Source organism: Anomalospiza imberbis, chromosome 8, assembly GCF_031753505.1.
Source record: "Anomalospiza imberbis isolate Cuckoo-Finch-1a 21T00152 chromosome 8, ASM3175350v1, whole genome shotgun sequence".
NCBI lineage: Eukaryota > Metazoa > Chordata > Aves > Passeriformes > Viduidae > Anomalospiza > Anomalospiza imberbis.
In genome coordinates this window covers 21,505,369-21,531,379 of record NC_089688.1, presented here as the reverse complement: position 1 = coordinate 21,531,379, position 26,011 = coordinate 21,505,369, and the positions used below count along the sequence as shown (strand labels likewise).

Genomic DNA, 26,011 nt, shown 5'->3' with positions numbered 1-26,011 from the left:
AGATCCATGATTTGCTGCATGGGACCGTAAGCATTGTACCATGTTTAATGAAGGCAGTGCACTGACTCCTGGGCAGCTGGTTTCATTTACATCCTCCTTCATTTTAAAGAGAAACCTTTGCCCCTATTATCTGACCTCTTCTTCTGTTGCAGTTAATTACATTAAAGCCCACTTCCCAAAGCTCAGGAATTTCCGGATCTACTTTGTTGCTTGCTGCTACAGGGAGAGTCTGCTTGGAATTAGGGCACCCGCCTGCCAGGGACAGCCAGCAGGGCAGATCCTCACGGTCAGCATGACACCCTGCTGCAGCTGTGAAACTGAGACACCTCTGCTGAGACGTGGCCCTGAGCCCTGAGCATCTTCCCGAGGAGAGGGATCTGCAGCGCAGAACATGGGGCAGCCACAATGCTTCTCATGGAGAAGAGAGGCAGGATGCAACCTGCTCCTTCCAAACACCTGCAGGCACAGATGAGAGGTGCTGCCCACCTCCAGTCAACTAATAAATGCTTTGATGAAGAGTGACTGGGGGCTGTTCTCTGGCCCCAAAGCTACAGCTCACACCCACGCCTTTCTCTACCCCCAGACAAGATGCATTTGCCCATGTCACCGCCAGGAGCCATCCCTGGCCTGTGCCATGTCCCCAGCCTTGCCCTGGCATTGCCTGGAAATGTGCTGGTGGCCAGGGCCATGGTACTGCCAGGAATTGTTCTCTCCATCAGACAGTGAAGAGGATTACAAGCCAGTGGGCAAAGCTGTGCCCTGACCAGGTTTATTTACACATTGTAGTGGGTTTGACTTTAAAACCACCACACAGGTGCAAAAGGGTCAGAGTCTCCTTTCTGCAGCCCTTTCCTCCAGGCACAGCCTGTGAAGACACAGCACTCCGAGCACTCTGAAGCTAATGTGAGCCCAAATATACACCCTGGGTACATACACTGGTGGGTGTGCCCATGCTGGGCAACTCTCTCCTGGAACCTTTGGAAAATCTGCCCTGTGCTACTGCCCTTGAGCATTTCCCCCTGCACGCTCAACATGACTAGGCCAGAAGAGATGTCACCCAAACCAAGCCAGGCAAAAGCATTTAAAGCAACATCTCTCACATGCCTATGTGTCTGGCACCTCTGATTTGCCACATAGGACAAGTGACTTTGTATCTTGGAAGAAAAGGTGGCATTCTCCAAGAAGCCACTGGGACAAATGTCCGCTGTTTTTGAAGATGTAAACGTCTACTTTCCCCATAAGTAATAGGGATTTGTGTTTCAGAGGCAGCATTGCATGAGGATTTGCCCATTAAACATGACAAACTTGGAGCTGTATGAAAGACTTCGAATGGGAAAGCAGTTGTGCAGACTGAGAGAGTGTGCTGGGGGATGGAACTGGGCACAGCTGCAGGTTTAAGCAGACAATGGATCTTCCCCATATGTGAGGACACCAGTGCAGAGCAAAGAGATGGCTGTGGGGAGGATTCTGAGCAGTGGGAACCCACATCCAAAGGCTGATGGGGTCTGCATTCACTCATAACCAAACATAACAATCTAAATCACCAGGGAAATGCCAAATCTCTTGGAGCCACTTGTCACATCCTCCTTTAGAGGAAATTCCCTGAACACTTTGAAGCCATTCACACATCCCTCTCCAGGAACACTTTACTTCTGAAGAGGGAGGCACACATGCTGAGTGATGTTGTGTATGTAAGTGAAACCATACTCAGTTGAGTGAGTGAGGCTCACTGGTGAGCTGTTTATTTCTACCCACTGCCACTTTTCTATCAATTATATTTCAGATATATTCTGTCTTCACACAGAGAATAAGGCTCCTTGCAATATATTCCCTTCTCAATTCCCCTTCTGGATTGAGCACAGACTTTTCAAAGGAATAACAGATTTGACAAATTTATAACTGATATCCCAGGAGAACGTTAGGGTTTGGAACCAAAATACTCATACTTGAAATTAGACAGCAGTTTAGTTTCCTGCTAATATTTTTCTTCTTGGATACAAAGGAACTTGTTTTGTTTTGTTTTGCTGTTTGGAGCAGAGGGATGAGACACTGTTTTGACATTTATTCATAAACAGTACAGAAGCCCAGCTCAGAGCTGTGGCCATTGCCAGTCCTCACAATCACATACGAGTGCTATCTCCAGAGCTGCAAACCCTGGCTGGAGGAGAAGTGGGAGCCCTGCAGTGGAAATCGGTCAGCAGGCAGCAGCTCAGCTCTGCTGACCCTTGTGGGGAGCTGTACCTTGTGGGGATCCCTCCCAACCATAAGCTGCTGCTTCAGCACCAGACCTGACAAACACTTCAGACTGACCCCATATAAGAAACGGTTTCAAAGCAGCCATGCAGGCAGATTCCCTGCACACCAGATGAAACTCCACATCTGAAGCCTGGAAGATTGTTCCTTCAACTCATCCAAGGGCTTGGCCCAGCCATCAAGCCCTGTTGCAGAAAGCAAATTCCTGGACTAAATAAATGCGATCAGCACATCGTGTAATCATGAAAAGCAAATTCCCAGATGAGACATAGATCATCATTGCACAGCATGAGCCTGTAAGTAACACAAATCCTGCTCCAATTGCTCTGCTACCCCACTGTCCCCCTTGCAGCAAGCTGCTGCTGCCTGGCAGGAAAACCCAAGGTGCTAAACACCCAGGCAAGCACACTGAGACAAGCCAAGCTCCAGGAATGGGACTTCCAGGTTGCTGGTCATGTCTGGTGCTATAAACCCCTCTAAGATGCCAACAGTTGCTTCTGCAGAAGCCTCCAAGGTTAACACACTGACACAGAGACCACGGCTGTGCTTGCAGGAGCGCCTCATATGTTAAACCCACTGAGCTCTGCCTAAGAGCAGGTGTCCAAAGGGCCTTTACAAGTGACGGGTTTACAAGCCCCACTACTGCACTGCAGCAAAGCAGCCTGAGCACCTCATGAAGGGTCATGGTGAAGAATCAACTTGGGAACAAGACCTGTGGGCACCACACTCAGGCACACCTTGGACCTGAGACCCTGGCTCCCATGCTTAGGCCAGTGTCCTGCACGGGAAGTATAACCTAGCATGACAGCAAACCCACTTTTTCTGAGAACAGAATGGTCTCACTGTAGTTTTTTTCCCTCCAGTGAATACTTGTCTCTGAAATATGTCCTTTCTGTGGCAGGGGAGAGTCCTGCCTGCCCCACAAACCCTCTTGCTATCAATTTTGGTGGTCGCTGCTGTGCTTGTACGGTGCCTCACCTTTGCACTGGCGTTTGCACTCCCACTGCAGAGAGCCACAGACTGCTGGGGAGCCTGCCTCTGGCCACAGCATGCAAACTGGGGCAGGTAGAAATAGGAGGAAGGAAAAGATGTTTTTGGATTTTCCCTCAAGTAGGAAAACCTCTCCCTGCACAGGGTGCTTGTAACACTCAGTGCTACACCTCAGAGCTTCCTTTGCTCTTCTGAAATGCAGCATTTGTAGGACCAGGGGGAAGAACAGGTAACAGCATCTCTCTCAGCCTCAGCTGGGCCAGGATCTTGGATGTTCATCCCCTTTTAACTGATATCTGCTCCTGGGGCTCCACCTGCATGTAGGACACAGCAGTGTGTCTGTGGACACCCTCACAAAGCAGAGTGGGGGCTGCAGCATTATGTGTTTACCACTGGACTAAGATGTCTCTCCCTTGTCTGGATGAACCAGTTTAGATTCAGGCCAATGGGCATGAGGAGGCAATGATTGGGGTGAAAGGAAAAGGGCTTTCAGATAGTCCCATACATCTGTGGCTTTTGCCTCCTTGTTGTCCTTACCCAGGCCACCCCCAGAGCTGCCTGTCCTCCCAGCTGCCTCTGGAGACTCAGCAGTCCAGTTCAGGGCTCTGTTTCCAGCAATCCAGGCATGCAGGCAGTGGTATTTTTGTCCTGTGTCTCAGCTGCAGAGGTAAAGGTTATTACACCCACTCCTGTAATTATTTGAGAGGCTCGAGAAAGAAGGGCAGAGCTTCCATCACCTATTTAAATTCAGCAGGACAGAAGAGGTGGCAGTAGCACATCTGCCCCTTTGACACCCAGAGAGCACATCAGCTCTGTTCCCAGCATCTGTGATCACTGCACTGAGTGTTGGAAAATAGAAGGAATGGTGAATACCTACTGTTGCCAGGTAACAGCATCCACCGTGCCACCGGCCACTTTCATGAACCTATGGGAAACAGAGGAAGAAACCAGATAAGCCCAGGGTTGTCACAGGGGAAATCCTAAACAACCAATGCTCATGCTACATTCTGAGATAACAAAGGTGGCCGCTGTACCCACAAATACTTTCTAATGAAGCCTCTGTGTCCTGAAATAGAAGGAATAACTTCTACTTAATCCAAATGCTGGTAGCAAGCACAGCTGAGAACAATGAAGTGAAACCCAACTGGCAGCAGAGCTCTGGGCATCATTTTAGAGCAGGGAAGGAGAGCTTTGGAAAAACAACAGCATTTCAGGAACAAGGTCTTGAGGCATATATTCAGTTCTGTGACTTTAACAACTCTCAATAGCAATTAAAGAACATGTTTTAAATGTCCATCTTAAAAGGAGATACTTCTTACCCCCAATATGTATTTAATCTGAGGAACTCTTTGCCTGTATTCAAGCAAGAACTGGAAAATGGAAGAAAATGGAAATAAAACCCAGCAAAGCTATTATGACAAAGCAAAAATGCCACCTCCTGCTCAGGAAGCTCCTGAGGAAGGGAGGAAAAGCTGGACTAATATTGCTAAGTGCTTTCCTTTTTTGACTCTTTCTTTGGCATTGGCTATTAGCGAACTGTGGGATTCTGATCTGGGTCAAACCTCTTCTGGTTTATTCCATTCCTGTGCCTAACCACAGCACTTCCATGGACAAGGTTAAAGTCAGTGATGTATGGGAATATTCTCCTGGTGGCTTCTGACCTCACTAAGAATATACCTCTTCCAGACAGCTCCTGTTTGAGTCAGACTTGAGGCTACACAGGTGCACCTGCTCACACTGCCAGTCCCAAAACCAAAGCAATTCCTAATCCTGGGCACCATCTGTAACTGCAGGGGTCTCTCCCTGGTTCCCCAGCCCAGCAATCCAAAGAGCACCTTGGAAAACTGCAGCTCCCACGAGGAAGCCCAAGCAGCTCTTATGATCTTATGTTTAGGGGTATGGATATGGAAACACATAAAGGCACACTCTGAGTGGACAGACACGTTGTCTGTGCAGGAGTGCAACGTGCACTGCGTGGCTGATGCATTTTGGACATGATAGTGCACACACATGACAGGAGACATTTGCCTGAGCTCATGAATACGCTGAGAAAGGAAACGATGCTGTGTCTTCCTGGGCTGCTTTTGATGCACAAGGATTCCAGGAACACAGCAGCAATGTCACAGCAGTCCCAGCTCCACACAGGGGTGACTGGTGCTGAGTCCAGCGACCCCAAGGAGAGCCCCATGACCAAGGGTAGGGAAGGGGAAGGTTTGTGAGGAGAGACCATCAGACTATTTGTCATGGCAGGGACGAGCAGCAGCTTTCTGGCACATGAGCCTCTAATCAGGTCTGAAACAAGAGCAGCAAGCTTCAGGCTAAATATAGCTCAGAAATGATCATTCTGACTTTAAATTAATGACCATGGTCAATTATAGACTGGGACAAAAGGGCAGCTGGACCCTGTGGAGCATAAGAGGATGCTGGCAAAGGCAGCAATAATAAATCCCTGCAGACAGAGAGGGAAGAGATACAATTAGAAATGGAAAAACAATAACATGCTGTAAACTCCTGTAGCACTGATGCATCCCCAATTCTGCTGCCCAGCAATGCTGAGAGCTCAGGTCCCAGGCTCTGTAAAAGATGCAAAAGCCTTTCTGAAATGCTTTTACATCTCTCTTGAGGGTCAGGCCTGGAAGACTGGTGGCAATGCAATGGTTGGGGACAGCTCCTCCCCAGCTGAGCAGGGGGAGAATATCAGCTGGGCCAACCCTAGTGCAGCCACAGGGAGAGCTGTGAGCTTCCCACAACTCACACTGGCCACCTGGAAAAAAGAAAATTATGCAAATATTGCTGAGGAGGTGATGCTGTTGTATAAAATTAAGTGTGCAGAAATACACCAAAAGAGTAAAAAACCCCAGCTGCCAGGTTTTAAATTCCCTGTGCAGGGGCTGCTGCATAATATGTAATGCACAAAGTCTGTAAGAGTAAGCTAATGAACTCTAAACTGAAATTATGAACACAATCTGTATTGGATTTGAAGATCGATATGTTGCAATTGGATTTGAAAATTAGCCCAACTTGTTTTCTAACCTCAAATGCTTTACATTCTATCTGAAAGTAAACCATCCTGGATTTTACTGAATCACCTCTTCAGGCTCAGCTTGGCACTCTCCCCTCACAGACCAAAACCATGAGCAGACCACGGTTAAAGGAAGAAGCTCTCTTGTTTTCCTTGCCATTTTCATAGGGCCTATAGCCCTGTTGAAGACACACCTTCTACAGTGGTCTTTGAGCAGGGACTGAAAAGTGAAGCAAACACACATTATAACCTCCTGGAGCAGCAGAAGCAGGACAGCCATATGCCTCATCTCCCACATCTCTAGGAAGCTGCTTGGCCTCTTGATAAAAAGTTCCTGAGAAACAGTTAGAGAGCACAGGCAGCACAGTGCAAACCAAAAACAGGACAGAATGGCCCTGGCTTGCTTAGTGTTCCTCTTCTGCCCCTATAATAGGAAGATAAATCAGTTAGTTCTGTAAATATTAAAATCTTATGATAAAACATACATATCTAGCTCAAATTTTCGTTTGCATGTCTGTTTTCCTTTCTTTCTGTTTTCTTTCTTTTTCCTTTTGTTGAGATTTTTGCAAGATGAAGTTCCTAGTAAGTCCTGCCTTTATAGCTGGAGTTGTTCCTGGAACACCCCAGATGTTTTGGGCAGTGGTCTCTACTATTCAGAGGGAACCTAGAGCAGCCCAGCAGCCAGCAAGGGGTACTGCAGGAGCAAGAGATGAAAGCCTAGGGGAGGTGGAGAGGCAGTAATGCACAGGTATCCAAATATCCTTGTTTTAGGAATAGGGATTTAACTAATCCCTTTATTCCTATAGCACCTGTGCTGCTCCATCCACAGGTTTTGAGGCCAGTGAAGATCCATAGGGTCAGAATGACCAGTGGTGACACATTTTCACTTGGGATATCCTGGGCTGTGTGATTTCCATGTGCACGGCGCAGGCACAGTGAACCAGACACTTCCGGCAGAGCTCAGATCCCTGCACATGTGCTGCACAGATGGGCTGGGCTGGCACAGTAAATCTGCCATTTTCCTACACACTGGGGTCTCTCTGTGAGCATCAATTGGCCCTGCAGCACATGTGCACTAAATCCCTCCCAGGAGCAGTAGGACAAGCTCAGCCCATGTTGCGCAGGCTATAGGGGCAAATGCTGTAGCATTGTCCCATAATTCAGAAGGGTGGCAGCCCCAATGCCTGCCCATGCAATACTCTGTCTGGGTTTCCACATATCAGAAACCTGGGCCCATGTTAAAATCCTCAAGAAAAGTCTTTGAAATCTTCTGGGACAGCATTTCTAGCTGGGAAAGCAGAACACATCAGAGACGTGTAGAGGAATAGGAATCTTGGGTAGGGAGTTTCTGATTTGAGGATGAGACAAAGTCACTGAGCTTGATATGGACACCTACATGACAGGGGGTAGGTTTAAATCAGGTATTAGCCAGAAATTCTTCACTGTGAGGGTGATAAGGCACAGGAGCAGGTTGACCAAAGAAGCTGTGGATGCCCCATCCCTGGAAGTGTTCAAGACCAGGTTGGATGGGGTCCTGGGTAACCTGGTCTACTGAAAGGTGTCCCTGCCCATGGCAGGAGGGTTGGAACTAGATGATCTCCAAGTTTCTTTTCAATTCAACCCACCCCATTACTCTATTCATGTTCTTACCCTTGCAGCTGGCTCTGTGCCAGCATCCCTTGCCAACCTTGCTACCTGTGGGGCCCTGCATTGAGCTAGAGCTGAGAAAACGTAATTCAACATTGCTCAGTGGCTCAAACAGTTCACAGCTCTGACCCACAAATGGTAGTACTAGCACAAGGTGGGGCTCACCTCACAGGGCATGTGTGAGCTGTGGGGGCAAGGAGCGGGAGGGCTGCAACATCTCGAGATGGTACTGATACCCAAACTCTGTATTGTGACACCATGGGGCAAATCTGACCTCTTCCAGAGCATCTCCTATAACCATGTATCCCAGGACGACAACTTTTACTTTTGTGTTGGCAGATACCTGAAACACGTCTCCTGTCCTGATTCAATACTTGTCAGTCATGGAGCACCTACTGCAACCTCAAGTAAATTGCTCCCATGGTTAATTAGCCTCCAAGTACGTTATTTCTCATGTGAATGTGTCTGGATTCAGCTGCCAGCCTCCGGAACTTCCTAGGCTTATTCCTGATACATTAAAGAGACATCCACATTTGGAAATCTCTTTCCCATGCAGGTCATTTTAGATTTTTATCCTTTAAATGATATAAAAAATTAAAAAAACAAAAAAAAAACAAAAAAAAAAAAAACAAAAAAAAAAAACAATGCTGCAGCAAAGAATGCAGCTGCACAAGGAGAAAAGTTGTTATTGCAGAGGCACCCAAGTGGCTTAGCATCTGAATGAACCCTAAGTGCTGGACTTTACAAATATGGGTTATTTCATCTGCTACTCACTGAAGAACTACAAAACAGAGTCCCTATCCTGCACAAGCCCCAAATGTAGGAACAAGACTGGCTTGCCAGTGGTTGTGGTGGTGCCCTGGTGGATCCCTAGAGCAGGGTGGTGTCGTCATCATGTGTCTCAGCAGGCTGGTGAGGGTCACTAAGGCCCAGGCTGCACTTACTGACTTCTTCAGGTTCCAGCAGCACAACTGAATACCTGCAGCAGCAGCAGCAAGAGATACTAGACCTCACTAATGCTACATGCTGCAAAGCCTTTATCCTGCAGTGGACATGCATGAATTTCATTCTGGGGAGCAGAGACTGGTGTGAACTAGGTATAAATCTGCTGATTCGTTATATTCTCTGTCTGCTCATCATCACCTTTCTTCAGCCAGCCTGGTCTGTGGTAGGGCTGCACAAGCCTTCAGGAGGGCTTTTTGTCCTTGGGGAAGCTCAATGGGTTAGGAGACAGAGACTCCCCTACCTCTAGCCTCCACAACACCCTGTGACAATTACTTACCCAGTGCCACTGTGTACCATGTGAATAACCTTCCTCCAAACTACTTTCTGCATTGTGAACAAACCGCCCCATTCACGGGCCTTGGTAACATTCCCTCTGAGCTGTCTCTCTTCTGAGCTAAAGAGGCATGCCCTGTTTAATCCCTTCTCACGTGAAGAAATCACACACTAAGCACATCCTCAGCTTCTCTCTGTAACCTCCTGGTTCTATTACATCTTTTCTGAGATGAAATTACTAAGATTGTAGATAGTAATCAGAATGAAGGTACAATGTGTACTTACACAGTGCTGTAATCTCATCTATGTGTTTTCTTATCCATTTTGTTCTTCCTGTTCAGGTGACTGTGATTCTGGCATTCCAGAAATCAAATTAAGTTTCAGATGCAACAACTATATTAACTCTTTCCTCCTACAAGAGCGGTAGCTGAATCTTTTGCTTATATCTCAGCTCCTTGACCCTGCTATATAACCAACTGCAAAATGAGTCATCACATCCTTCACACCTCATTTCAACTATTTTATGAATTGAGTCACTCATAAGTTCAATGCCACCAGAGCTTGAGTTCATGCTGCAGTGACCTCCTCCTCCCTTTTTAGCAATAAAATTCCTTGTCTTGTGGCTCAAATTTTTGTACAAAATTCTTGCTCTGGATCCGTTGAGTGTCGTGGTAAAGTCTGTGCCACCAGCCTTGTGGTAGCTTTTGTAATACAATACAGCAAGGATATATATATATTTTTTAAGAAAGACAAACAGCCAAAACAACTTCTAAAAACCCAGTGTTTACAAGTCCCTTGTTTCAAATATGGCAGAAGTCCTTCTCAGCGAGAAGACAGGAAAAATGCCTACTTTCATTCCTAAAATTCATCCAGAGTAATTTCCTTTGCCAGATACCACCTACTCCAGTTAGTTATTTCTCATTCTTACTTGAATTTAAACAAACAAGCTCTGTCCATACACTGTCTTTGTCTGCTATTTGGATAAAAACTAATGCCTGAACTGACTGAGGCGTGCTGACCTGCACAGACAGGCACAGCCCTCTTCATCCTCATGATGGCAGAGACATAAGTCAAGGGCAGTTATCACCCAAACACTACCAAAGTCTCTCCCATTTTAAAACACTTTGATATTGCTTTGGTGGAACCCCATTGTGCCATTTCATGAACTGTAAGCTAACAATTCTCTCTAACAGATAAGTGTTAGAAACCTTGGCTTGGGGTTGATTTGTGGGTGAAAGGAGCAGGGCTGAGGATTGAGTCAGGTATTAACCTGACCCCTGCTTCTCTGCCCACAAATAACTAAGACATGCCCCCTCCCAGTCCTGGCATATCCACAGCTGGCAGGGAGGAAGGGCTTCTTCTTAACCACCACTGACAAAGTGCTTCTTCAGCTTTATGGGCTCCTTTCAGACCACTGTGGAATGACATCACCAGAAGGAGACACAGGGAACCAGATGGGTGCTTAAGTCTCCACAGGCATTACAAACCAGGGGCAGGAGGTAGTAAAATCATGAAAGATGAGATATGTTTGTGCCTTGCAAGGGAAAGACTGACAATTGGGAGCCTTGTCACCTACTTCTGCCACCTGGCTGAAGGTGCTGTGTCCCTGTGACGAGAGGGTGGATGCACAGTGGTGACTGCAGTAGCAAAAAGGAGCCAAGGAGGCTGGAAAGAGGGCAGAGAAAAGCAAAGGAGCCACAAGATCTGGTGACTTTAAAATCTGTGAGATGAGGAATAGGGAAAGACTGTAGCTCCAGATAAGAAAGATTTTCACTTCTCTGATGACTCAGCAGTCTCAGGACCTAAACTGGCCACAGAGCAACAACAGCCAGTCTAGCATGGGCAAAAGTGCCTGCCAGACCTTACCCTGCTGGCATTGCTGCAGCTCCTGCCATGGTGGAGGTTAGACACCGAAACTTGTGAGTTACCAGTGGCAAAAACTGGGCTACACCAGCTGAGGAGCAATGGGTCATGAGATCCCAGAGTCAAATCCACCCAGACATGCCAAACTAAGTTTTGTACCACATGTTCCAAGCTTTAACACCTCTACTTTAGCATCTCTCCTTCCTTATAGCTTTTCCTCATGTTTCTTCTCTTCCAGCACCAAATGGGCTATCCAGCCATGCATTAACCTTTGTGTCTGATTCCTGATCTGCTGTTAAAATCTATGTTAATTCCTCAGAATCCCATAATTTTTTCCCCAAGCAAATTCGGAGCAGTTCTGGGATTCCTGTACCTGCAGACACAGTAGGTAGCTAACATGGTCTGCTCTGCAACAGCTCAGGCTGCATGAATGGTCTAATTAACACCTCATCAAACTCAACTGTTGGTTGTGTCTGGAGAAATTCCCTCTTGCACCTGTGCATCCACAAGACACCATTTCTAGCCTCCTGCATAGTAGGAGCAGCTCTCCACTGCAGAGCCTGTCCTTACACCATCAGCAGCGGCCCAGCTCCAGGCTCCAGGACCTGCCAGCCCAGGGTGACACAGATGGCTGTGGCTGCTCTGAGCCATTGCTCCCTGCAGGGTGGTGGAGGAGCTCAGGGGCAATAACTCAGCACTGAAGGGTGTGCAAAGCCCAAGCTTCTGTGCTTCAAGCTCTCCTCCCCTCAGTGAATCCCACCTCCATCATTGGGAAGTGCATAGCTGTCACCCAGCACAGCTCAGTGTCACTTGCCTAAGGACAGCCTCTGCAGTGGACAGCACGCACATCCTCCTGTATGCTGCAAACTTTTGGGTGCCCAAACTGTCCATTATTGTAGCAGACCCTAGAGAAAGGTGGCACCTCAGGTTCAGTCCCACCCTGTTCTGGAGGACAGGTATAAGGATTTAGTCAGAAAAGCCCTGGAGGTGTTCAGCAGATGCAAATGCCCAAGTCATGTTGACACTGCCATTATTTCTGGACAAAATTTAAGCACAAAAATAAGTTTAGTTTGATTGCTTGAGATAACAGCTAAAATAGACTAAAACCTTTGGAACACAGAGCACGGAACAGGAAAATGTTATTCTAGTTAATATGTCACAGTGACACTTTTCTTTGAGTGTTTTGGGACCTCAGGTATCTCCAGAGGCTTTCCCTGGAGAACATCTAATGCCAGCTTCTACTGCTGGAGAACATTCCCTGGGCTTGTCTGAGGTCTCCTGTCCCATTTCAGCTCATTTCCATTACTTCTACCAGAACTCACTTCCTCCCTTTGTGTAATACAGCAATGCTTGCCTGGCAGACTAATCCACCCATCCCATCTTCACATCAGGAGTGTCATCTCACCCCTCCGGCCTTAGTTAACTCTTGATGCATGCATAATCTTCCACTTGACATATCACCTTCTACATGGCTGACTTCTGCTGATCATCACAAATTTTTTAAAAGAAGAGAAAAACTACAAATTTCACATCATCAGGACTATGAGCTGCACACACACTTCTCTCAGGAGCCTTCAACATACTGTGAGCACTACATAGATCACTCATGGTGGTCTAGCAAGGCAGGTGGCAGATTTGCCTTTGAGAGAACCTTCCTAAATTCCCTCTCCTCTCTCCTGCTTGCTGACTGTGTGTGGCTCGTTCAGGACCCTGACAGGATGTCCTGGCTGTGATAGCACCAGGCACATGCTGAGCCACATCCTGTGGACCAGTTCTGGATGCTGCTGCAGAAGACAGGGCTCTCGGTAGCACTAACCCACATATTGAAGAGACCTTGGGGAGCTACTGGGAATAAAGCTCACACTGTCAAAGAGCTTAGGCACCAGGGTTTATATGTTTATCCTTTTGCAACTCCATGTCCAAATACTGCAAATGAGCCTTTAGCCCTTTGTCTTTGTGTAATCAGACTTGTCCCTCCTCTTTATGCCCTGCCTGGTAATAATGGCGTTTTTACGTGGAAAGACCAGCAGCTCTTTTTCCACAGGACCCCGCAGGCTGTAACGCCATGCAGGCGTGTGCCACTTGCTGTGAGCTGCAGACACCAGGATTTGGAGTGCAGGACACAAGGTTTCTCCATGGGAGAGACAAAACCCTTTGAGAACCCATGGAACAGGGTTATCCTGGAAGGCAGGGATGGCAGCAGAGAAAAGAACATATAGCTTGGAGAGCAGGCATGCTCATCAGAGCTTTTCCACACCGGTTGGGGGGTTTATGAAGAGCCCCATTATCACCAGGGCTGCAGCTGTTACATACCTTCCCTTTAATTTGAGATGGGGTGTCTGCCATTATCTCCACCAGACTGTACACTACAGCCTTGCTCCCAGGGTTGCCGTCAGTCAAAACACAGCCCAGCAACATTTAGCTGCTGGACCACCCTGGCCGTGCGACTTGGCTCTTCCGACCCCTCTTCCCTGGGACCCGGCTGCGGCGCACGAAGGGCAAACACAGCAGTAGGACTTCCCTTTCTCTAATAGCTTCTTGGCTCTCATCCCCATTGTTTTCCTTACTCAGCCCGCTCCTCCCGGCGCTAATAGATTTCCTGCTGATCAAGGCTACTACAGCATTCTGTAACTCCCCCTGCGCCGCTCCCACGCGCGGCACCAAGCGCGGGGCTCCGTCGGGCGATGCTCTCACGTGGCATCGGCGGCAGCCATGGTGTGGGCACAGGGGCTGTTCCCCCACTTTCATCAGTGGGAGGGATGCTGGCGTCACAGCTGGTCCAACCAGCTTTATGGTCTCTTTGTGCTGCTGCAGCAGAGCTGAGAATCTGGCCCTGGCTCCCTCCCCGCCTCGCTGGGGACTGCATCAGTGTGCTGTTTATTGTTTCTGCCAGATCATTCCTGCAGATGTTAATGAATGCTAGACCCAGCTTTGCTCCCAGCAGAGTCCCTTCCACACCTCCCCCCTGCCCAGCCTTCTGCACTGGAGTTTCTGTTTACAGTCCTGCAGGGAATTTCCCTTCTGCTGCGTGGTCTTCGAGCCACACAGACCCAACCCCTGCTGCCAGCAGGCTCCCACACCTCCCTGATTCCTGTAGCTGTCCAATGTCACCTCCAGGTGTCTGTGTCCCTCTCTGTCACCATTCCTTCTCCACCTCTGGCCTTCCCAAACTAGAGACATGCCAATCCCCCTAGGAGGGAGAAGAGAGCTTGGCCAGTGAAGAAAGTTGCTACAGGTTCTTCCTCTGCACAGATGGAGAAAGCACAGGGAGAAGAAATCACCAAGTTGGAAGAGTAAAGCAATTTGTCCCAGAGGACTCAGAGATAATAACGTGCACATGGGTAAGTGGTGCCAGGACCCACACCCTCACCCTGCAGCTCTTGGGCTTGCAGCAGCATGCATCCACACCACTGCATTGTCTTAACATCCCAACAAGGTGGACACCTCAGTCTGCCTATAATTGGGAAACGCTGGAAATGCTTGGGAGAGCATGAATCAGTCCATCCCAAAATCCCACCAGGGACCTCTGCAGAACTTTAGCTGTACACATGACCATGTTCCAAAGCCTCTGGTACTGTGGTGGCTCAGCACAGAGCCTCACTATCCTGGAAGCTGTTGGACATTGGGAAGCCAAGGAGCAAGCCTTCCTGCTGCCAAGGACATTGGTCTCAGGAGGGATTTCTGAGCTCTTTTTGATCAACCCAACACCACTTACCCTTCCAGGAAAGCAACGACATTCTTTCTGGGCCTTCCAATGTTTGGCCCATAGAGGTGTGCTCTGGAATAAGTGCGGATAAGCTGCAGCAGGCTTCTCAGTTGAGTGTAGTCCTTTCCCAGCTGGCTGCCATTCACTGAGCGGCCGATCAGTGTCCGATAGTTATTGGGCTCTGAGAAAATACAAATTGACAAGCAAAACTTGTCAGCTCTGCTTCTTCCTCTGCACTTCCAGAAAGACACAGCTCACCCTGTCACACAGCTTGAGCGCCGCAGAGGACGCAGGCAGCTCTGCAGAGCAACAGAAGGAGCCTTTGAGGAGTGGACGACAGCCACTGCCTGCTCTCCTGTGCCCCTTTCGCTGTGCGCTGGGTGAAGGAGCTGTACCTTGGTGTCATGCTCCTGTCCCCATAGGGTTTCTCCTTCCCCTGGCACTGCTGCCACCATACAAGTCCCTGTAGTAGATGGCCTGGCCCCCCAGGACCAGCTGGGCCCAGCAGCCAGGGCAGAAACATTTAATGTGCTTAAGACCAACTGAGAGAAATGTCCAGCTAATAGACTCACTTACACCAAGTCTTAGAGGTGGTGCTGCCTTACAGCAGGGGCCTTTAAATCCCTCTGAAAATACACTGGTAAAGCACCCTGGGAGCTACAGGTATCCTCTTCCAAAACTGAGTATCTTGCTGCTACAGCAAGCTCCATTCCCGTGGCTCTCCTGTTCCCACACTCACCGTTGCCCAGCTCCCAGGAGATGTTGTACTTCTTGCTGGCACTATACTTCAGCAGGCTGAGGGCATTGGAGCTGTTCCAGGAGTTGTTGGGATTTCGGCGCAAAGCATTCAGTGCAAAGATCAGGTGAAGGCCAGAGCAGTCAGCAAAGTTATAGAGTTTGTCTAGAGACCTGGCTGGGAAGAAACAAAAAACAGTTTGTAATTCAAAGGAAAGCTAGTTCCAGGGGGGTTCAAATGATCCTGCTGTCCATCATACCTCGCCTTCTGTGTAGGATGAGCCAGGGTCAAATGCCATCCACACGACATCTGTAACCACAGAAAGGCACCTGACCTTTGAAACCCAGATAGGATTCCAGGTGTGGGTTCATCTCCTTCCAGCATGAAACTTGGATGCCCTCCACCTCTGTGTCAGAACTGGGGCCATGTTACCAGAGACAAGAGACTTTATAACATCGCTTTTCATCTGATCTTGGCAAGGAAAGTTTGTCCTTTCCTGTGCTTATTCTGCCTTGCATCTCTTTTAGAGCAGATCCCTGCAGTGTCTGGGGAGAGGACAAGGAAGTCACCACCCTAAAGCTGCCAGCTCTCCTGTACCCCACAGCAGCCTGGCCTTTGCTCCCTAGGCTCCCTGCCTAGTGACAGCCTGGCCAAACCCTGCTCCAGCAGGCCCTCCCAGGGTGCTGGGGCTTTGTGGGATCTGTGTCCTATCTGCTGGCCCCAAAACTGCCTGGATGGCATCTCCCTTACTGTGGCCTTGATGAGCAGTGGGAGCATCAGCCAGCAGCAAAAGGAGACACCAAAAAAAGAGCCGATCCACTATTTAGAGAGGTGCAACATTAGCACAGGACAGGAAGACAAAACACTTCATGCCCTTTTTTAATGAAAATTCCCCTAAAAACTCAACAGCAATCAAATTGCTGATGAAGCTAATGCCAGTGTTAGCAAGACACAAACTCACGTGACAGCAAGAGGAGATTTGGTTAGAGAGCAATTAGATAACTGTGGTGTTTTCAATCATCCCTGCCTGTTGAACTGCATCCCAGGATATTCAGCAAGCTTCCTGAAGCAGCCTTGGAGATGCAACCACTTAACTGTGAAGAGCCACCAGGGATAGGGAGGTTCCAGGGGGCCAGGGAGGGCAGACTGCAGGCTCCACTTTCAGAAGAGGGGAAGGAGGTGCTTGGGAATTACAGAGTAGGCAGACTGGCTTCAGGTCCCAGAAAAACACTTGGACAAATAACCAAGTTGCTTGTCAGCACTTACAAAATATAAGGAGAGGATCAACAGCCACAGGAGAGTGCCAAGAACAAATCACACTGAAGCAATCTACTGACAGGAGAGCAGGACTTGCGGGCAGCAAAGCAGCCATTTAGGTCTTACACCTTGATGGGGTCTGAGGCTTTGTACACAAAGGATTGCACATGATATTCTCTCCAGAAATGGAGGTAACCCTTGTCTAGACTGAGCTGCAGTGAGACATACTCACACCTAGGTCACCTTCCAGTCATTTGTTGTTACAGTGAAGGGTCTAGGCAGCCTGCTCTGGGTCTACGTGCACATTTCCAAAAAAAGTGGAGCATAAAGGAACAGAGGATACATCAGACTTGCCATGGCACCAGGGTGATAGCATGCACCAGCTTTACTAAGGGAGATGAAGGGGTTGTAGGGAAGGCCACCACACACTCAGGGAATTGCTCTAAGCCCAGCAGTGATGCTCCAAGATTTCCTGTAGCCATGCTGCCCACCTGAGGTGCAAGTGGAAGAGGGAGCTGCTCGTTCCAGGTGGGATAAGCTGTTCACTCTATGTCTGTGTTTATTCTGTTGCCTTTCCTGGTCACTGAAAGTCTCAGTGAATACAGACCCAGGTCTGAGGTCTGACGAAAATAAACTTACCTTTTAAAGTAAAGTTTTAAGGAGGGTCCAGGAAATAAGCTAATTGAGTAGCTAACACTTAATGCAACACAGGAAAGTTAAGGAAAGAAGAAGAAGAATTCAAAAAATGTGGAAGAGAAATTCTCAATCCCTTCCACAACCTTTTTCAAAGCACTTCTGGTTGTTTGAGTGAGAAGTAGCTGAATTAGATTAATCTAATGTATTCATCCCAGTGGTTCAGGCACATTAGCTGTTTTTTTGGATGTTTAGTGAATTAGAGACAGATACAGTTACTTATTACTGATTTACTTCAGACCCCCAGACAAAAAGCTGCACTTGAAGTGGGACTCCTATAAAGAGGAGAAGATAGACACCCAAATGACAAAACAGGATAGCAAAAATAGTGTTACCTGCAGTTCTCCTATTAGAAATGAAACCTTTTCACTGGTACAAAACAACTGTACTGCAAAAGGGGATTTGGTTCATGTTTAGGAGCCACTGCAGAAGACTGGGAATTGATTTTCCATGCATCCATGAGAGGAAACAGGACGTTTGTTTATCCCAACACAGGGCCTGCCACTGTGAAATTATATTTTCCCCATGACACTTATTTTGTTTCTATGTGCCTGGACGCAGAGATGCCACGTGTATTTCATGTTCTGCCACAACTTTCCAAGCTGTAAACCTCAGCAATCAGGGGAGTGAGCTAGGAGAAACACACAGATGTCTGGGGCTCGGTCCTGCACGTTTCCAGTGGTCTCCCAGGACAGATGGACCTGCAGCCTGTACTGAAGCTACAAAGAGCAGAAAAGTACTAATAAACCTGTCTCTGCATTACGCCAGATTGTTAAAATGGCCACTCTTGATACCAAGACTAGTAGGTACTGAATCTACTTTCCTCCTTCATTCTTGGCAACTGTCTTGGGATAGTGCAAGCTTGGAAGCACCAATCCAGTGACCCTGGCAGAGTCTTGATGATCAGTTTGCACAAGCTAGCTACCTATTAGTGGTTAAAGGGCATGTCTCTCACCTCTGAGATGGTTGCCTTAAAAACTGGACATCTTCATTGCAGACAGCTGCGGTTAGATGACAAGAATACTGTCATGCAGTGCATGACAGCAGCGTGCTTAAGTGGCCAGGTAGGCCAGTGGCATCCTGGCTTGTATCAGCAGCAGTGTGGCCAGCAGGACAAGGGCAGTGATTGTCCCCCTGTACTCAGCCCTGGTGATTCTGCACCTTGAGTGCTGTGTTCAGTTTTGGGCCCCTCACTATAAGAAAGGTGTTGAGATGCTGGAGCATGTCCAGAGAGAGACAAAAAAGCTGGTGAAAGGTCTGGAGCACATGTCTTGGAAGGAGCATATGAAGGAGCTGGGGGTATCCAGCCTGGAGAAAAGGAGGCTCAGGGGAGACCTTATCACTCTCTGCCAACTACCTGAGAGGAGGTTGTTAATGAGGTGGGGGTTGGCTTCTTCTCCCAAGAAACAAGGGATAGGACAAGAGGAAAGAGCCTTAAGTTGTGCCAGGGGACATTTGGATTGGATACAAGAAAAAAAATTCTTCACTGAAAGCATTCTCAAGCATTGGAACAGCCTGTCCAGGGAAGTGGTCAAATCTCTGCCCCTGGAGATATTTAAAAGATGTGTAGGTATGGCACTTAGGGACATAGTTTAGTGATGGAGCTGGCACTATTAGGATAATGGTTGGACTGAATGATCTTAGAGGTCTTTTTCAAACCAAATGATTCTATGGATGGCTAAAGCACAAAAATAAGCCTATTTAGAAGACTTTGGGTGATGCCCAGTCCTCCATATGTACAAATAAGGCCATAAGAAAATGCTATAAATATTTTACTGCCATGACTAGGGACGGCAACGTTACTTTTGAGTAATGAGAACATGAGGAATTGCAGTATTATTAACAGCTGGATAAAACTCACTTTGAATTCTGGATAATTGCACTGTTTTTTCTTCATCAAACAAAGAAAATCATACAGGAATTTAACCTTTCCCCAGCTAACAGATCATTAGGCAAGGCTTTCACAAAGCACTTCAATAGAAAAAGCCATTGTCGTACCAGAATGAATCTTAATAGAGCAGAACTAGATTTATGAGATGCTCTCCTTGCTCCCTCTCCCCTCTGCCCAGTGCAGAGATTCACATGCTCAGCACTCATCTGCCACTTAAGCTCAGCAAGAAGGAATAACAACAACAACAAAAAAAAAAAGAACAAGAAAAGTGCAAGGATGCTGAAAGTCAGCTTCTTCCTTTTATAATGCTCATTAGTTGGAGTGAGGCTGCCCGAGGCAGCAAAGCCCCAGGCTCTATCCCCTCACCCCCAGCAGCAGTTTTGGTGGGGGGGTCTCACTGGGCTGGGTGCCTTGGTGTGTTTGGGACAAACAGCAGCCAGTAGTCAGAGACAGAGGCCACTTAGCCCTGGCACAAAAGCTAAATCAGAAGATATTTGTGATTTCTCAAACTTTTACATCATTGGTTGCAGAGGCTTCAACTCATCTAGGGAGTGAATACAGCCCAACAATGCATGTCTGGGTGGCCACCAGCGAAGATCTGCTCCCAGTCCTGCCCTCAGATGGAGCTCTGCACAGAAATTAAAGCTTTTAGTTGCTTGTATTGATCTCATACCCTGCACAGAGAGAGACAAACAATTTCAAAATGCAGAAGGTGTCTGTGAAACCACAAATGATGGTGGGGTTCAAGGGACAAGTACATCCTTTGGGATTCTTTCCCATTATTCTTTTTATACAAGGACAAATTCTAATGTTCTCTGAAAGATAGATGGCACTTAACTCTGTAGCATACCAACACAAAATCTGAGGCACATTAAAATATCTCTGGCAGTTTAAAATAATTGGAAAGAGTTTCCAGTTGTAGTTTGAATGAATTAAACATACTAGAGACTTCATAAAGAGCACAGTATTGACTGCTGTTTGGTAAGAGGGACAGTTCAAGAATCTCTGGGTTTGAAAGTCTTCCACATTTTTTTATTCTGCTTCAGGAATTTTGCTTTGTCAGAGTTTAGCATGAAGAGTGGAAATTCATGTGCACGCTGAGACGGAAGCTGGGATCAGTCAGTGGCTGAGGGGTGGCAAACATTGCATGGTGTTCCAGGGACTTTTGCAACTCTGGGAAGGCAACTAGAAGGATGGGAAAGAAGAGCCTATTCTCCCTCTATCCCCACCATTCACCACATCCATCTCTTGCACGTCCAGAGTATGCAAGCACCAAGGAAGGTGAGACAAGAGCTGAGTTTGGGGTGGGCAGCACACAGCACAATTCCCAAATCCACAAGTTAGCTGAGAGACCAATCCAGTGAACAACTGGAGGAACCTTTCTGTGGATAAAGCAAAGAAATGTAGCTCTAGAAATAACCATTTAAACTAGTCACAGATATTGCTCAACTCTGTGCTCTCCACAAATTCTGAGCAAGCCTGGAGTGTCCCTGCACACAGCTCCTGGTGCCAGCACTGAAACCAGCAGCATCCTCTGCCCCTGAGCACCCCAGAGGAGACAGCAGGGCAATGGCATTGGGAAAGACCTGGCAAAGAGAAGCCTAAAGAACACTTTGCAGGGAGGGGGTAGAAAGGGCAGTACAAGCTGTTCAGACTAGAGGTGAGTAAGATGGCTGGTCAGAGCAATGAACAGAAAAATAAAGATATTCCCACTTACAGAAAAACCAGTGGGTACATGGAAAATTTATTTACAAACACATTTGCACCACGGTCAGCTGAATCTCATTTGCTCTGTCTCTCTTGCATCGAAAATCCTCATAAAACCACTTGTGTGTGGCAAGGACTTGATGTTTTCTTAGCAAATAAATATGAATCAGAAGATATGCAACAGACAATTAGAGTAACTCCAGACCCATGGGACAGGTCTGCAACACTGGCTTGAAATCTTCCAAAGGATTGCATCCCCAGTCACAACAGGGTGTCAGACAAAGCAACCAGACCCCCTCCATCCACAATCCGCACCGTTAGAGCACCGAAGATCAGCCTTCACCATCGCTACAAGTTCAGAGGTAAAGCAACATCCCACACTGTCCATATGCACTACAACATCCCACCGGAGCATGGGAAGATTTTCCTATTGTAGCTGCATGCTAAGCCATTCCTTCAAAGTTGTTGCTTAATGAGAATTTTAGAGATTTCAAGGCTACCAAGAAACCCCCACAGTTGCTGGAAACTGCATTCTAATGATGACCATCCCAGATGGGAAGCTGTTTGGTTTTAATTCCGTTTTCTGAAGCATTTTTCCATGCAGTAAAACCACACTGTATAAAGATGCTGAAGAATTCCTGGGCAAAACTGCTGGCTGGAGGGAAAAATTTGCTTGCCTCAGATGCACATTTCACCCGAAATGATCTCTCTACCTGGTGAGGCTCCTAATGTCTTCCAAAGAGGATTGAGGTTTTCAGAATTGTCCCTTGCTCTCCTTGACCTGCCAGGCTCTCCTATTGCTCCAAGGCAAGGTGCAATGTTGGAGGTCTGTTCTGAGTGACAAGAAGTGCTTTGGCAGAGCCTAATGGTGCTATAGAAAATGGATCTAGTTTTATCCCATCTGAAGAATACCTGAAAGTTAGAGGAACTGGCTTTAATACTGCCAGCCAGCAAAGAAACGCTGCGCACTGTGTTAATGAGAACCTGGATTTTATATCCAGCTGGAGGACAGATGGGGGATCTGGGACTATTCCCTTTGGAGTATCAAGGGGGGCTTTTTCCAAGGGAATTGTCATCATCCCTGGTCTTTAAGCAGCTGAACATTGACCCTCAATATTCATTCAAGTCTTTAACTAGATTTTTCATTTCACTGCCAGTGCAGAGGTGATTATGCTGACCACGTGAGCAAGGTTTAGTCCTTAACACCACCGCACAGAAATAGCAGTCTGGGGGCTTGGTGTCAATCTCTCGCCAATAAGGACTTTGGCTAACAGCCATGGATTGTGGGCTGAGTTCCCAGCTGGCATATAACTTGGAAGACAACCACGAGGTCTGGGTTCAATATCCAATTGCTAAGGAGTCTGGCTGACAGCCTCATTTTGTGGAATGAATCCCAAATTAATACAATTCTTTTGATACCAGACAAGGGGCATGGCCTGATTCCAAATGCTCTAAGGGCTCAGATAAAAGCCATAGGCATTGGGTTCAGTGTGTAAATGGTATCGAGGTTGGATAACAGTCAGGATTGGGCTTAATCCTCGGATGGTGAGAAAAAGGAATGAGCCCTGAGCTCTGCCTTCGTGCAAAAAAAGAGAGCTCAAACGAGCAGAATAGCTCTGTTTTCAATCCTCGCATGGTAAAGAGCTCACAGGACAGTAATCGTTTCTAGGAACAAGTGTAAATTGACATGGAGCTTCAGAAGAGATGTGGGATCTGGGTTCAATCTCCAAGTGCTGTAAAGCTCAGATAATGGCCAGAGGGGCAATTTCCAAACCCTCTGTTCCAGTCTGGTGTCTGGGAAGAAACCAGGATCATATTACAGCTAAGAAAGCTGTTTTCTCCTTCTGCATAACTTAAGGTATTTTCCCTTTTGGATTGGGATGAATCCAGCATCTTCTAAAATTTCAGAGGGAAATGGAGGTGAGCAGGGAGAGTGCTACATGTTTGAGAGGAGCAAAAGAACAGAGCAAGGGAAAATAAGACTGTGAGCACCACCTGCTCTTCCACATCTTCTTGGCCACTCCAGATCACTGGATTTGAGCCATGGAAATTGTTCCAGGGAAAACCTGGGTAAAGTCCTCAGCATCCTCAGTGCTCAGCAGTGCCTGCATTTCTGGGTGTCTTTGGGGCCTCCGTGGGAGGCAGCTTGTCCTGTCAAGAGACGGTGACAGCCTGCGTGGCAATTCCATCTCACTGACACCGCTTGCACAAGGGATTGGTGGGAAACAGTGCGTGCAGCAGTGAGTCAGGTCAGCAGCTTGCTTGAGTCATTCCATTTTGGATAAAGGAATGCAAATAAAATGAGCAGAAAGTATTCAAATATTATTTTGTCCAGGCATTTAAAGCTGGTCTTTCACATAGGAAAAGGAACAGAAGATGAGGTTTTATCAAAAGCTATATATTGATTCTGTGAATAGCTTCAAATTTGATAGCACTATCTTCCTGCTCTTGAGGAAATTTTAAAAATCTAATTCCAGTCTCTGTGACTCTCAGCTTTAGCTCCAAAGTCCAAATAGGATGGACCACAGCAGAGAGGGTCTGATCTGTGAATGCTGCCAGAACAGGCTTTGGATTGTGAACCTGACCTGCAGTTAGCCAGACTCCTGAGCAGCAACAGCAGGCTTGGGGTAAAACCCTCCAAAACCCCTTCTCAGTGTGGGAACTATCCATTCCTAATGACCAGGGGTGCTGAAGACAAGCCCTGTCAGCACCATCCCCTGCACAGGTGGTGGGCACAGCCCAGCGTTCTGCTCTTTACCCTGTGCAAAGCTGTGACTCTGGGGACGGGTTACCCCATTGCCACAGAGGTGGCTCCCTCCGGGCTTTACCTGTGCACGAGGAGGGAGCAAACCTGCCAGGCTTGGGAACACGGCTGCAGACATAACCCAGCTCCACTGCCAGACCTTTGCTGACAGAATGACTGTATTATATGGCTATAAGAACAGCTATAAGCGCAGCTGTCTGAAAAGCAACAAAATCTATGATGTGTGTTTCTAAACCCAATGACAGCTGGCAGGGCTGCGCTGCAGCTCATTCCTTCTTTTACACGGTTTAGTTAAAACACTTCTCTGCAATCACTGTGATTTATCAACAAACTGCAGTTTCTGGAACAATTTAAAAGCCTTCCCAAATAGGTAAGAAGTGGTCAGCTCCTCAAGCTCTCAGCAAGCTCCCAAATGGCAGGCAGCTAGAGGTGGACAGGGACAGCTGATGGGAGGACCAAGTGCCCTCCCTGGCCACCTCACAGGGAGGACAGGGCTGTGAATCCCATTGGGATGGGGAGTGTTGAGGCAGGGGTACATGGGCAGCTGCAAAGCATTACCCACAGATGGGAGAATGGTGATTTATTGCGTTTAAAGCAGCTTCAGGTGCAAACATGAGCCATTTCTGTGCTGCCAGGAGAGGTGACTTGGTCCTTGCACAGGGCTGCTCCCTAGCCACGTGGAGGGGGACCTCCTGTGACAGAGTCTGACCTCTCAGGCATGGGAAACCCTGTGCAGCCCAAACCCACAGAGGTACATACAAGATAATGCCATAGCTCGCTGTTCAGCTGGATGCTGTAACACAAGGCAGAGCGAGAAGGCAAGAACTGTACCATGCCTGTCCCCACAATCACCTCCTCCTGCCAGCTGTAGGGCAGATGACAACAGCCATGATGGGAACCCACATAACCCCGTGCATCACTTGCTGCTCAGGCAAAATGCATCCACGTTGTTCTTTCAATCTGACACAGATGCAAGGCAGAGTTTTTTTTCAGAAATACTTTTTCTAGAAGCACCTGAAGCACTGACACTACAGCAAGAGGGTAGATGTTTCCAGCACTTCCCTGCAAAAAGTGAGCTGGGCAGCACAGGCTGAGCAACACCCTGTGCAGATGCTGCATGGCTAGACAGGAATGAAAGATGCACAGGTAGGCTGTGCATCTAGCTCACCAAACCCCTTCAGGAGCTCCCATATTCCGTTTTTTGCTGCCTAAACTGCTGTCACGTGGCAGACACACAGCTTGATTCAGAAGAGCCTCACGCAAGCCAGATACATCCCACAGCATCCCTGGAGCCACAGAAGGAGCAGAGCCTTGTACCAGGCTCTTCGCCTCCCACCCCCCAGATCTCTGGCTGCTCCAGAGCAGAGTGACATTGATCAGTCATGCGGGGGGGCTGAACTACCACATCGGGAACAAATTCAAACTGAGCACTTTAGTGTTGCCAAACCCCAACATTCAAAAATCATGAGTCAAACTCACAAAAATCATGGGACTGGCTCAAGAAACTTGATTTTAACATAATTTTCATTGCCTGCTGTTTTCAAAAATTTGGGGTGCCTTTATAAAATGTTTTTGAGCTCTTCTACTACCAGGAGAGTTAAAATCTGGCTTGTTTTTATTATTACTTTTAGGCAGTTGATGTGCAGCTGAACAATCAGTTTACTTTACAAGTTGTTTGACTGCCTTTCCCATGGGCGGGGACTGCAGCTGGTGGCCAGGGATGGCAGGGGCACGCCCGAAGTGCCTCAGTGCCGGGCGCTGTAGCAGAAACGCTCTGCTGCTAAACAGGGATCTGGCCATCTCCTCTTACAACCCCTAGCTATTGGGAAGCAAACCCGGAATCCACAAGAATCAGGTGCCTCATTTTGTGGGTCTGAGGCGATGTTTCCCATGGCGCAGGGAGCCGCAGGCATGGTGCGCTGCTGGGAGCGCCCGTCGCGGTCCCGCACATCCTCTGCTGCCTGCTGACCCCATTCTCGCCATCGGCCGTCCCTGGCTGCTCCGACTTCCCTTGGAAGAAGAGGGAGTGACTACAGCTCTTCGCACACGTTGTGAGCTGGGCATCTGGTATTTTTCAAAACTCTGAAACATTTTAACTGAAAACTGTCTTTATTAAAAAAAAAAAAAAAAAAAAAAAAAAAAGAACACCCAAAACCCCAACCAAAAAAACAACACATAAAACCGGAAATGTTTCAATCTGAAAT

The 26,011-nt window shown here is 47.6% G+C and overlaps 1 protein-coding gene across 2 annotated transcripts in view; it reads right to left on the bottom strand.

Annotated features, from left to right (window-relative positions):
- Positions 1–26,011, bottom strand: part of HPSE2 (heparanase 2 (inactive)) — a 104,876-nt gene that overhangs the window by 17,832 nt on the left and 61,033 nt on the right. Inside the window, exons 4-6 of one of the 2 annotated variants that reach the window (XM_068197766.1) lie at positions 15,499–15,672; positions 14,769–14,940; positions 4,121–4,168 (exon numbers count right to left, since the gene is read on the bottom strand). In XM_068197766.1, coding sequence (XP_068053867.1) covers positions 4,121–4,168; positions 14,769–14,940; positions 15,499–15,672 — 394 coding nt within the window. The remainder of the gene's footprint in view (positions 1–4,120; positions 4,169–14,768; positions 14,941–15,498; positions 15,673–26,011) is intronic. The other variant, XM_068197767.1, reaches the window with a different exon arrangement.